The sequence below is a fragment of the Artibeus jamaicensis genome, unplaced genomic scaffold (assembly GCF_021234435.1).
Source record: "Artibeus jamaicensis isolate MK-2021 breed Jamaican fruit bat unplaced genomic scaffold, CSHL_Jam_final contig_452, whole genome shotgun sequence".
Taxonomy (NCBI): domain Eukaryota; kingdom Metazoa; phylum Chordata; class Mammalia; order Chiroptera; family Phyllostomidae; genus Artibeus; species Artibeus jamaicensis.
Window position 1 is genome coordinate 2,439,303 of NW_026521837.1, and position 12,588 is coordinate 2,451,890.

The following is a 12,588-nucleotide window of genomic DNA, read 5'->3' on the forward strand; positions in this document are numbered from 1 at the left end:
TATATTAATTCAGAACTTAGAAATAATCCTGGTACATGATAGAAAAATATAGTGGTTAGAAAGTTAATAATGTTTGTTTGGACTACCTACCTGGGTTCAATGTGGTAGTATGATTACAGGTGATTTTCTTTTATTTAATCTTTCTGGGCCTCAGCTTCCCCACTTGTAAAACTGATAGGGTTGCTACAACATCATATAAAGTGCTTACACAGTGCCAGCAGATATAAAGCACTCAAGAAGTGTTATATATTCATTTGATCTTTCTGCTTCTCATCCGCTGCTAATCTGATTTACCAAAGAAATGTTAACAGTGTTCCAAATGACTAGCAGTAGATAAGTGGTCATGGCCTTATGTTCTGCTACTCTGTGATTTACAGGAAGTCACTTAGTCTCTCAAATCTCTTAGCTTCTCCTTTCAAAAACATGATGGTACACCACTTTTTCTTCTTATTCATAAAGCACTGGAAAGTCCGTGCTCCAGATAGTAATGCCAACACGGACACTTCTCTGTGAGACAGTGATACTGCAGATAGTGAGAGCATTTTTCCTCCACACTCTAGGTAGATGTTGTAAGGGTTTGAAGGAAATAATTTATGTAATATGATTTTGGGATAATTTAAAAGGATAATAATGTAATAATAATGGACCAATATAAGATATTATAAATTTGATTACAGGTCCATCTAAAAGTTTCCTCCAATGCTTTGCAAGGAAATCTCCTGTCCTAGAATATATGAGAGAAAAAAATATTGAAACAGAGGTGAAAAATATGCAAGAAATGAGAAACGTTAAAAAAAAAAGTGGCTATCATGGGCCCAGAATCTCGGAACCTATTATTTTTATTTTATATTTACATAAAATGATTCTGGTGAAAAGTTCTCTCCCTAAATGATTATTAAATATTTAACATGAAAATGAAAATAACAATACACATTTAATTCACATTAGTAAGCATCTGTGTTTCTTAAGAGATATATATAAATTAAAAAAAAATCAAACAATGTTGCCCTGACCAGCATGGCATAGTTGGTTGGACACTATCCTATAAAGCAAAAGGTCACTAGTTTGATTTCCAGTCAGGACACATGCCAGGGTTGTGAGTTTGGTCACTGAATGGGGCATAAAAGAGAGGCAACCAATTGATGTTTCTCTCCCTCTCCCTCCCTTCCCTTTTCTTCTCTCTAAAAATAAATAAATAAAATCTTTTTTAAAAAATCAAATAATGTTAAAATATCACCCTGGAAGAGTATGCTGTTTGGAGGAACAATGTTTAAGTCCTCTAAAAATGGGAAAGATTTTATTTTTAAAGTAAAAGTCACATCCTATTAAATTCTGTGGGAAATTCTGAACTTCTGCATATTGTGTAGGCTTGATTTAAGGCAAACACAACTGTAAAAGACTAAATACAGTAATGTTAGGAGACAAGCAATACAGAAGCATCACACCTTATGCCGATCTAACCTGTGCCATAAGAGGGCACAGTAATTAGTTGTCAAGTTCCAGAATCCACTCACCAGTGTCAAGCTTCTCTTCGTTGTTTATCTCCATAACTACAAATTTCTCACAAACCGCAAAGGTTGGTAAAGTAGAAGAAATAAACTGGCCAAACCTTTAAGTACAAGGAAAAAGGTTATACATTTTATTTTTTCTTTCCCCCAAACAAACAACCAAATACAAACAAAAAACAAAAACAAAAAACCACAAACAAATGAAAAACAAAATAGTACTTCTTTATTTAAGTAATCTACACACCTGCAGATGATTATATTTGGTTTATTTCCCCTATGACCTTGGCAATGAACATTGTGTAGGGTGAGGGAAAAGTAGGTTTACAGTTGTGAGTACGTAAAACACAAAGTTTATTCTTGTATTATTGCTTATTATTATTTTCCATACAAATGACTGTAAAGCTGTTCCTGCCCCACCCTTTATACGTTAAAATGCTTTAAAATAAACTTCTTCAGAACTGAGCCCTTTAATGCACTAAGCCAAATGATTTTCATGAATCAAACAGCATGATCCAAATTAAAATGTCCTAATATCTATATGCATCCACTGTAGTAGTTAAAAATTCAGGTTTTGGAAACATAAGTTAAGGTTAAAATCCTTGCTCTTACCAGTTTTTAGTTGTGTTACTTGGGCAAATATCTTAACCTTTCTAGGCCTCAATTTCTTAATTTATAAAGAAAAATAAAAGCTTAATAGGTTTCAGTGATAATTTTAGCAAAGAGGTCATTACAGTACCAGGATAAGATAGAAATACTGTTAATAATAGCAACAGTCTCAAAAATAATTTTTAAATTTCAGTTTTAAATGTCATTAAATTTTAAAAATGCTTTCCAGGTAAACAAATATAAACATGAGTGATTTATATGTTATACAGATTAGAGATTAGTTTACTGGGAATACTTTAGTTAAGTAGGCATGATTTCACTGGTGCCTGGAAGATTACATGAAATGTGCTGGCCAAGACTAGTTTAAGCAATTCTTTACTTGGAAAGTACTTTGGCTGGGTAGTTTTTTCCTCCCATTCTTATATAAATGTTAGAAGATTTCTATAGCCCATAAATAGGCCTTAAGCCATATTCACATTAGCAGCAAAATAATACTCACATCATATAAAAGATCTGAATATACAAAAAAAAAAGCCCCTATCATCTGTTTTGGATAATACTGAATAAATATAAATGAGAAGACACATGCTCATTATGGGGGGCGGTGTTTGTACACAGAGAAGTTAACAGGGCTTTGGGAAGAGGGACAGAGAATCCCTATACTGAACACTGTTATGTCCAGGAAAATCAATCCAATGGATTCTTTCCTACACCTTTTCTCAGCAATATTATATTATTAACTAGTAGCAACAACTGGCTTTCCATTACGAAGGCAAGATACTGAGACATGCATGCGTTCTGTACCTTACAAAGATGTTGAATAATATTAATATTACAGGTATTCATACATACATGCATAAGAACCCATTAAAATCATGTCATTCATTTTAAACTCACTGATATTTTCAGTTAATAAACAGAAAATATAGAAGTTTTCCTTACCTGAGCAGATCATTGCTGCTGGGGAAACCTTGCAGTAAGAAGCTCAGGACATTACTAATAGCAGCAATGGTAGGCTGGGATAGAGATGTATCTCGAAGAGTCAGTAGCAGCTTTGGGATTAGCTGGAATTCCCTCATTAATTTGGCATTCTTTGAAGCCTCACTGTAAGAGAAAGAAGACTTTATAGACTATACTTTCCTCTCTCCTATAGGCAAACAACTGACTACACAGGTATTAACTAATACCTGGATTCTGTGAGCAGTTCAATGAAGTGTTCAAATAAAGAAAGATGAAGTTCGTATGGTGCATGGAGCCAGACCTATAATAAAAATAAATAGTAGTATACTCGGGTTAAAAAACACACCAAATGCCAAGTCAACAAACATTGCAATACGAATGCAGCACATAAAAATTATTTCATTCATTAACTGAATTAACTACTTTTATTACACTTTTTATTTGGTGAAGGCCTTTAAAACTGCTTTTGTAGCCCTGACCAAGGTGGCTCAGTTGGTTGGGCCTCGTTCCCCAAAACAATAGGTGGCTGGTTTGATTCCTGGTCAGGGCACATGTCTAGGTTGTGGGTTTGGTCCCCAGTTGGGGGTGCATATGAGAAGCAGTTGATTGATGTTTCTTTCTCCCATCAATGTTTCTCTCCCTCTCTCTCTCTCTCTCTCTCTCTCTCTTCCCCTTTCTCTAAAAATAAATAAAGTCTTTCAAAAAACCTGCCTGTATATATGACTTCTGATTCTGTTTATAAATAAAGAATTCTTGTGGAAATCACCCTACTAGAGTAATCAACTGAAAGGGCAAGATCTATAGAAAGTTTTTCTGGAATCAGTGACTTGATATTATTTTGTCAATACTGAATACAAAGACTGAATGACTGGAATCTTCTATGAGGTCCCGAACTGAAATTAACCAGTGTAAACACAGTAACCAAAGAATTCCTGGAACCCGCACAGAGCTCCCCACCAACCAGATTGCAGAGACTTCCTAATACATAGTGAATTAGAGTCTCAGAAGTGGAATATTTTAATGTGGGGCTAACTCAGATTTAGACTAAAGGTTTTTCTAGGTTCACCTTGACAAAGCTTAAAAGCATGTCTCAAAAGGATCAAGATAACTGCAAAGCCAGAGCAAAGTTTAATATACTTAAAGGGAATACAAATAAATCTAGCACTCACTAATGTAAAATTTATGATGCAATCAAAGTTTACCAAGTACTCAAATAAAAAATAAAATATGACTCATAGGTAGAAAAATCTATTTTTATAAATAGCCCAGAAATGGCAAAGATGATGAAATTATCAGGACCTTAAAAAGGCCATTAAAAATGTGATCTATATGCTAAAGTATATAATAAAAATATGAACACGCTGAGGAAATAGAAGTTAACCAAATTCAAAATAAACTTCTACTGGTGAAAAACAAAAATACACTAGATGAAACTAACAGCAAATTAGACATTACAGAAAAAAATTCAGTGAACTTGAAAACTTAAGAACACATACTGATCAAAATGAAGTATGAGGAAAAAAATGCTGAAAAGGAATTAGTAGACAAAGAATCAGCAACTCTGGGACAATATCAAACAACCTAAATTATGTGTAACTGGAGTCCAGAAAAGGTAGGGGAAGGCACCAGGAAAAATAATTAAAAGAAATGACTAAAACAATTTTCCAATTTAATAAAAAGACAAATTCACAATCTAAAAAAAGCCAACAAATTCCAAGAGGAAGATACTAAAAATGACAATGACGGATATCTTTAAAGTATGAAAATGAAGTCAATGAGACTTATTGTATATGCAAAAAATATCCTTCAAAAAGAACAGATGAAGAGTTCTTCAGACAGAGAATTTATTATCAGCAGATAGCACTGCAGGAAATGTTAGAGCAAGTTCTTCAGGCTGAGGAACTGCACCCAACGGGCATCTGGAGCTACACAAAGGAGTGAAGAATGCTGTGAAGGCTACATATGAGTGAAACTTCAGAGTAATTTTTACAATGTCTTTAAAACACAACTGTTTAAAGCTAAAATAATAAAGAATACTGTAGGGATTGTAAACAATAGAAGTAAAATGTCTGGTAACAATGACACCAAGAATAGGAGGGAAAAATGGAAATATATGTCACAGGGTTTTTACACTGAAGGTGAAATGGTAAAAAATATGTTGAAGATAGATGAAACTGTTATACATGTATGTATATTATAAATTCTAGAACAACCACTAAAAGAGAAATGCTTGATGCTATTACAATTACTTTACTTATATCTGTCAAATGGCTGTTCTAATAAAATAGGATGACTTATATATTTATAGATAACTGTGGTTTGAGGTAATTAGGAATGCTATATAAAGCCCAAAAGTGAGCAAGTTAATATAAACAAAGCCAACATTTGTCAAGCACCTAAAGTTCTAATGTTTATGTATTAGATTTTAATAAAAAATATGAAACTAAAGATAATCTATGATTTAAATGTCAGTTACTAGATAAAGCTAAGCTTGGTTAAGCAGGTCGCCTTAGCTGTCCCATACTTCTTTCTGCATAGCTTTGTCTCTGTGCTTTCACAAGTTGTTAATTGATTATGGTTTTGTTTTTTTCTTCTAATGGACTAAATGTCTTGAGGCATGACTCTATTTTTACATCCTCAGCACCTAATATGATGCCTAGTTCAAAAATGCTCTATAGACATTTGCTGAAAGAATGAGAGGCTTGTTTTTAGAACTTTGAGTGTCAGGCTGAGATGTGTACTTAATTGTGTAGGAAGGAGAAATCACTGAAAGTTTTTATTTAAATAACTGATATAATTATGTCTTAGAAAGAATGAGATAAAAAATAGGATAGAATGAGGAAAAGGAAAACAATAGGTGTGAGATAAGGACAATTGATTAGGACCTAGATTAGTTAATAGCAGTAGAAACAAAAATGGTGGACTGTATAAAATATAAAAGTAGAATTCATACAACTTGATATCGAACTGTTTATAAACAGTGAGGAAGCAAGAAGCTGATTTTTTTTATTTCAAGCCTCAGTGACTGGGGGAATGGTGCTGTTAATAATAGAAACAGAAGTTAGAGGAAAGAACTAATTTGGGGAAGGATGTTAAAGTGTTGCTGGGACATAAAAATGAAAATGTTGAGCAAGAAGTCAAAAATAAGTCTCGCATTCAGATGTCAGACTACAGATTTAGATTTGAGAAGTAACTGGAGATGAGGCTGCAGAACTGGGTGAGAATCTAAGGAAAGAAAAACAACAAATAACAGAAAAAATAAGGGTGTGAAATTGGACACTTTTATCTAAAATAATGAAATTTTCATGCCATGCAATTGTACAGAAAGTAGTGAGAAAAATTAGAACCAGGATAGTGATACCTGAAAAGGAACAAAAGAACTAGGAGATTCAAGAAGAGGGAAACAGACTGCTTCACACGCACCGAGAGATGTGGGTACTGAGAACTGAGTCCATTGTACAGAATACAAAGACCAAGCCTTTGTAAGCTTTCAAAGTAAAGTTTCAGCAAAGCAATTAGGGCACACAGCCTGCCTGTGAAGGATTCAAAGTAATTGTCAAGGCAGAGCTTACAGTTACTATGAGAAAGAACAGTTAGGACCTAGACATTATAGTTAGCCAATATTAAGTATGAGTTACCATTTTGGATGGTAAAAATATAAAGAAGAAGAAACTAGATTATGATCTCTGCACTCATACTATAGTCTCACCAGGGGAGATACATATATATATACAGGTGGAGCAAAAATAGGTTTACAGTTGTTTGTATAGAAAATTATACAATAATTAACAAATAATACAAGAATAAACTCTGTTTCACATACTCACAACTGTAAACCTAGTTTTGCTCCACCATGTATTTATAAAATATATAGTGATGGGAATAAACAATGCTGGGAATAAGAACTTAATTGACAAAGGATATGCAAGATTAAGTGTTGCTTCAGGAGACAGTAGAAGTGGTTTATGATAATAAGACAGCAGAAATAAAAACCTGTTACTTTGGCAAAATGAATGATATTTTACTACTGAGCTACTATTAACAAAAATTCTACAACTAGGTCCTTTAAGGAAAAGTTTCTATCAGAATTATTTGACGAAAATATATCTGCCTTTTGTAATGCCAGAGGCAGCAGCACATCAGCTCGAGTTAGGTCTGTGTGTTATGCCATTTCACTTCTATACTGATTGTAAAACTGCATCTCCTCAGGAAGAGGGAATCCATCACTACCCCATTTTTCATATTTTACTAATGATATTATCGTGAGCATAATAAAATTAAAGAACACATCTAAGGGACAAAACTGTGTAATAGTTAACTATATCAATACACAGAATAAGAAATGGGTTCACTGATTACATATTACCAGTTAGTATTTAGGTACATACTTCAAAATCACAAAGTAGGTCCTGGAAAGCAGTTGAATTGGGAATGATGGAGGTCTCATGTCCACTGTCAACAGTTCCCACCAAGGAAAAAGTTAGATGAAGAATATGGCTGTTAAGAAGGGAACGTTTCTTCTTAAGCAGCATTGCCAGTAACTACAAGAAAGCAATACCAAATGCTTGTTATCAACCAATCATACCAAATATACACAACATACACATACAGATATATGTATATCTACTTTTACATAAACCCTTTCAATCCACATATAAATTTTTAAACTGTTGTTGTCATCATATGTATAGTTTTCTATTTCTTGTACATAACGCTGTATCAAAAGAATTTTTTCTTTTGTAACAGTTTTTATAATTACAGTTTTAAAAGGTTGAATGTTGTTGTACGGAATGGTTACAGTATTACTAGTCATTCTCATACTACTGCGACATTTAGGTTGTTCCTATTTTTTATGAAAAACAATGCCTCAATGAATAATTATAAGAATTTTGCAAAACAAAACACTTATCAAAATGGTGTGATTAAATCTACAGAAAACCCATGTGGTAAATAGTTCATCCACTCCCAATCAACTATTGGCTAAAGCTAGAGAAGGCATCTGTACTTCATTTACACCAGAGGGATTTAATCTCCAAATACTTGTTTCTCTTCTTACAAGTAACTTCCTGCTTAAACTTATTAGAGACTGTGGGCATATGAACATTGCATATTTTTAATCCAAGATTAGCAATGGCACACCTACTGTATGGTGGCTCTCACCTCCTCTAGGTAAGTGAGGGACTGCGGGTAAAAGATGACTGGGTGTGGGGGGAGATAAGGAAAATGGGGAGAGCTCTGGATCTGTTACTGATCTGGAAGTCTCTAGGGCAAGTGGTGGTATGATCCTACTTAATTTTATTTTTATTTCCATAAACAAAAATAATTCCAAACTATCAAACCATTGTTCTGAAAATACATTCAAATATATCAAAGTTATAGAGAAATAACATGGCCGAATTCAAAGGTTCAGTGGGATTTGATGAGATAGGAGAACAAGGATAAACCACAATAAAGAAAACAACTCATACACTCAATAAAAACTATTAACTTTTAAAGGTCACTTGGTAATATAATTCTTTAGGAGTTTGAAAAAAGTAATAATAAATATGAGATTTTATTTTTATGAAAAGTAAAGCGAAAGGAAAGCTTTATGGTTACAAACCTGGTAGCCCTTGATTCTTTCCATTTCCTTGCTGGCTAGTGGGTTACTCTTGACCACACAAACCAGGGCCTTGACTGCTGCATACAGCCCTTCCACATCAGAAGCCATGGCCACCAGGCCCAGGATGGCTGCAGCTCCACCAATGTACTGCAAAGTAGTGGCAACAGGCTTAGGAACAAATGTTCTTACTCCTGATTAAAAGACAGTGAAAAATAATTAAAACAAAGTCCCCAATTAAATAAGAGCTGAATAAGTCATCTTAAGAAGATTTAATTAATTATAAATGATACTTTTGAAAAAACCTATTCAATCCTAAAATAAAAATTCTAAAAAAACTTCATGGTAGAATTTGGGAGAAGGCAATAAACAGGAACACTTACATTCTCAGAGAAGAGTGGGAGTAAAGGAGCAAGTAGAGAGAAGCAGGGTTTGAGAGAAAGCACAAATGTTTCTATGTGGCTTTGGGAAACCTAAGACTCAAAAGTACAGAGGTGTTGGGAATGCATTTCTGAGAAAAGTAAGAATGCCTCACAAGGAACTGTTGGCGACTAAACTTGAGGAGAGCAAAAGCACTTTAACTCTGTGAACTGGGCAATGGGATGGAGAGGCCATCCTTGCAAGGATGACAGATTCTCTATAGATAAACCATGTGAAGCACATTACTGACTATTGCTTGGGGCTTCTCCCACTTATGTAATCTGTGCAGAGTCTAACAGTGATCCCAGAAGAGCATGATTGTGTGAAAGCACAGTACTGGAACTAACTTTTTGTCACTTAAAAAAAATTCACATCTACATTCTTAACAATTTTTAAAAAGTCACTGTTCAAGTGTTGTTTGCCGTCTGATGAAGATGGAGATTTTTAAAAATAAAACTAATATGCATTTTATATTTCTATGTGCTTTGCAGTATTCACAATACTTTCACACCTACAGAACTGGGTTTTGAAAACTACCTTCTAAGGTAAATAGGGCCTGTATTACTAGTTTGTAGGTAAGAAAACTGAGGTCCACACAACACAAATGCCTGGCATAATACCAGACACTGATAGAGCAAGAGCTGGAACCTCAATCTCTGAACTCTTCCGTCACTGCTCTTTCTGCTATGCCACAGTGCTGCTGTCATTTTGCAAAGGACATTGAGCAAAGCTCAGTAAGGATTTGCTGATGTGATAAAGAAACCACCGTGTGCTACAGCATAAAGGAAACTTTTATCAGTGCAACATAATCAGAAAAAAGAAACAGTTATGTGAACATCAATGGGATAATAAAATTTCACAAGAATTGCTAAACAGGTAGGATTCTGGCCAGAACAACACTAGTTAGTTAACTGTTCTTGTTAACCTAAAAAGAACCAATATTATGAGCTGATGTGCACATTAAAATATATAATCACTGGCTACGAATCTTGGAAAGCCTGACTGGATTATGTTTCAAGACACTATCAAACCAAAGAATAACCAACTCTTTTTAAGCAGACATCAGGAACAAGGCTCTGCAGAATTCCTACCAGTTCTGACTTTTATTAGAGTTGGATTCTCAGTGTTTTCACTCCAAAGCTCTTACTTCTATCTCATTTCCAAATAACAGAAGCACTCATGAGTGCCACCATGGCTGCACCAAATCTTGGAACAACCATCAACATTTTTAAGTCTTTACTGACATGTGTCCCTAAATGTACTATGACATTTACCTTGAAATTATATAGAAGTATGTAGTCAGTGCTGATCAGTGCTGACAAGAGAGGAAAACTTAATGGGATTTTATAGAGGTTATAATTTTTTTAAGCGGACTGGAGTTTGAGATAATTACATTAGTCTCTAACTACTGCAAAAGCAGTACAGGTCAGCACTATAGAGATGCAATCACCCCTTAAGTGAGGAAAGTGAATGCAGATTTGAAGGTAAACAAAGCAGTTTGGAACAATAAAGGTCATTACTCACCCAAGTATCCAATCAGAGTAGCCCCAATTGTCCGTGCAGGCCCATTAAGATGCCCTGCTGAATTATGTATCAACTTGACAGGAGTGGCGTTTTCATGGGAGGAAATGCCTAACTGAAGAATGGGAAAGCAAAAGGAAATGTAACTACAGAAGAATGGTCTGAATATTTTTAAAATTAAAATTGAAGTACAGTAGACACACAATATTATATTAGTTCAATATACACCTGTACAATGACTCAACATTTATATAACTTACAATTGCTCACTACACTAAATCTAACAGCCATTTGTCACTCTGTAAAGTCATCACACTATTACTGACTACATTCCCCTTCACCTTTTTCACTCATCCCCACCACCCACACAGCGAACATCAGTTTGTTCTTTATGTCTATGAGTCTGTTTTTGTTTTGTTTATTCACTTGTTTTGGTTTTTTTTAAAATTCAACATCTAAGTAAAATAATGTGGTATTTGTCTTTCTCTCTCTGACTTATGTCACTTAGCATGATACCCTCTAGGTCCATCCATGATGTTGCAAATGGCAGGATTTCAATACAAACATTTTGATTCGGAAAAAAAAAAGAAATGACTGATATTTCTTTTTTTCTCTCTCCTCTTAAAAACATAAACTTGCTTTCTTTCTTTTACTGTGCAAATATTTTCAAAAGTGTAAATTCACAGGATGTTGGCTACTGAGAAGAAGATGGTGAGGGGGTCTTGGAAAACAGAGCTTTAGGGGCCTTTTTCAATGAAAATCAATAGTGGTTTAAAGGTTCTGATCACTTACTGCTGCACAGTACTTCTTATAAGTGAACATTATTAGCTTTACTCCATATCCAACTAAATGTCACATAAATTATCCAAGACATGCATATACACAATGTGCTTTTAAGCAAATGCAATCCTAAGACTTTAATTTTATTGCCACCTGTAGAATTAAATTTATGTACAGTTTGTGTTCATCAGAAGATGGTAAATATATCTACAGACAAACCTCTGCACAAGAGTTGTCAATAATTACTGTTCCCAAATCCCTGCCTTCCAGTCTTGATTCCCTTCCCTATGGGCTTTATCTCCCCTTGTCAACCAGAAACTGAGAAAACTGAGAAAAGTTTCATAACTGAGAAAACTCAGCTTATGAAACCCGAAGGTCAGTCCTCTTAAGTTTTCCTTCTTTCTTGCTGGCTGCTAGTCTTCAGTTTTCTTGGCTGGTTCTTCTTCATCTCTCCAACTCCATAACACAGGAATATCCAGGTCTCCCTCTGAAAACGTTTCCTCTTTTCTGTCTACATCTGCACTTTGGCGAATGTACCTAGTCTCATGGCTTTGAACAGCATCTGTGAAGATCCAGGACACTCAAACCTCTCCCCTGTTTCAGTGTCCCCCAGATTCCTATGTCCAATGTCCCTGATAGCTCCTCTAAGATGTTTGATATGCTTCTCAAACTTTTCCAAAATACAATTCTCAATATCCCCTCGCATCCCCAAATTACTCTCCCTGTAGTTTCTTCCAAATCAGGAAAAATGATTCAATTTTCCTCACTGTTAGAGCAAAAAACCTTGGAGTTATCCTTGACTCCTCTCTTTCTCTCACAATTAACAGCCTGTCTATCATAAAAAGGTCTAAGCTCCATTTTCAAAATGTACCTCAGATCTGCTCATGACTAGAACCCTATAATGCTTTCTATCTCACTCAGTTAAAGCCAACACCTTCACAAGTGCCTGCATATTCTAAACAACAGAATCCCCATTACTGCGTCAAGTTCCTTTCCTGCTCTCACCATGCTCTAGTCACGTGTGCCTCTGTGCTAGGCATGCACTTTCCTCAGGACTTTAGTGTTTGTATTTCTGGAATATACTACATCCCCACCCTACACTTACATCCCATCCATTCCCCCATATTCTCACTATCTGCTGCCTCATCCTTTTCCAAATCTGTTCAAATTTTGCTGTCTCAGTGAGGTCTGCCC

At 35.0% G+C, this 12,588-nt stretch overlaps 1 protein-coding gene across 9 annotated transcripts in view; it reads right to left on the bottom strand.

Moving 5' to 3' along the window:
* WDFY3 (WD repeat and FYVE domain containing 3) overlaps nucleotides 1–12,588 on the bottom strand; it is a 280,919-nt gene that overhangs the window by 85,415 nt on the left and 182,916 nt on the right. For all 9 annotated transcript variants that reach the window (XM_053666391.1, XM_053666398.1, XM_053666395.1 and 6 more), the window contains 6 exons: nucleotides 10,618–10,729; nucleotides 8,677–8,867; nucleotides 7,463–7,615; nucleotides 3,302–3,375; nucleotides 3,057–3,218; nucleotides 1,515–1,609 (listed from right to left, as the gene is read on the bottom strand). In XM_053666391.1, the coding sequence (XP_053522366.1) occupies nucleotides 1,515–1,609; nucleotides 3,057–3,218; nucleotides 3,302–3,375; nucleotides 7,463–7,615; nucleotides 8,677–8,867; nucleotides 10,618–10,729 (787 nt within the window). The remainder of the gene's footprint in view (nucleotides 1–1,514; nucleotides 1,610–3,056; nucleotides 3,219–3,301; nucleotides 3,376–7,462; nucleotides 7,616–8,676; nucleotides 8,868–10,617; nucleotides 10,730–12,588) is intronic.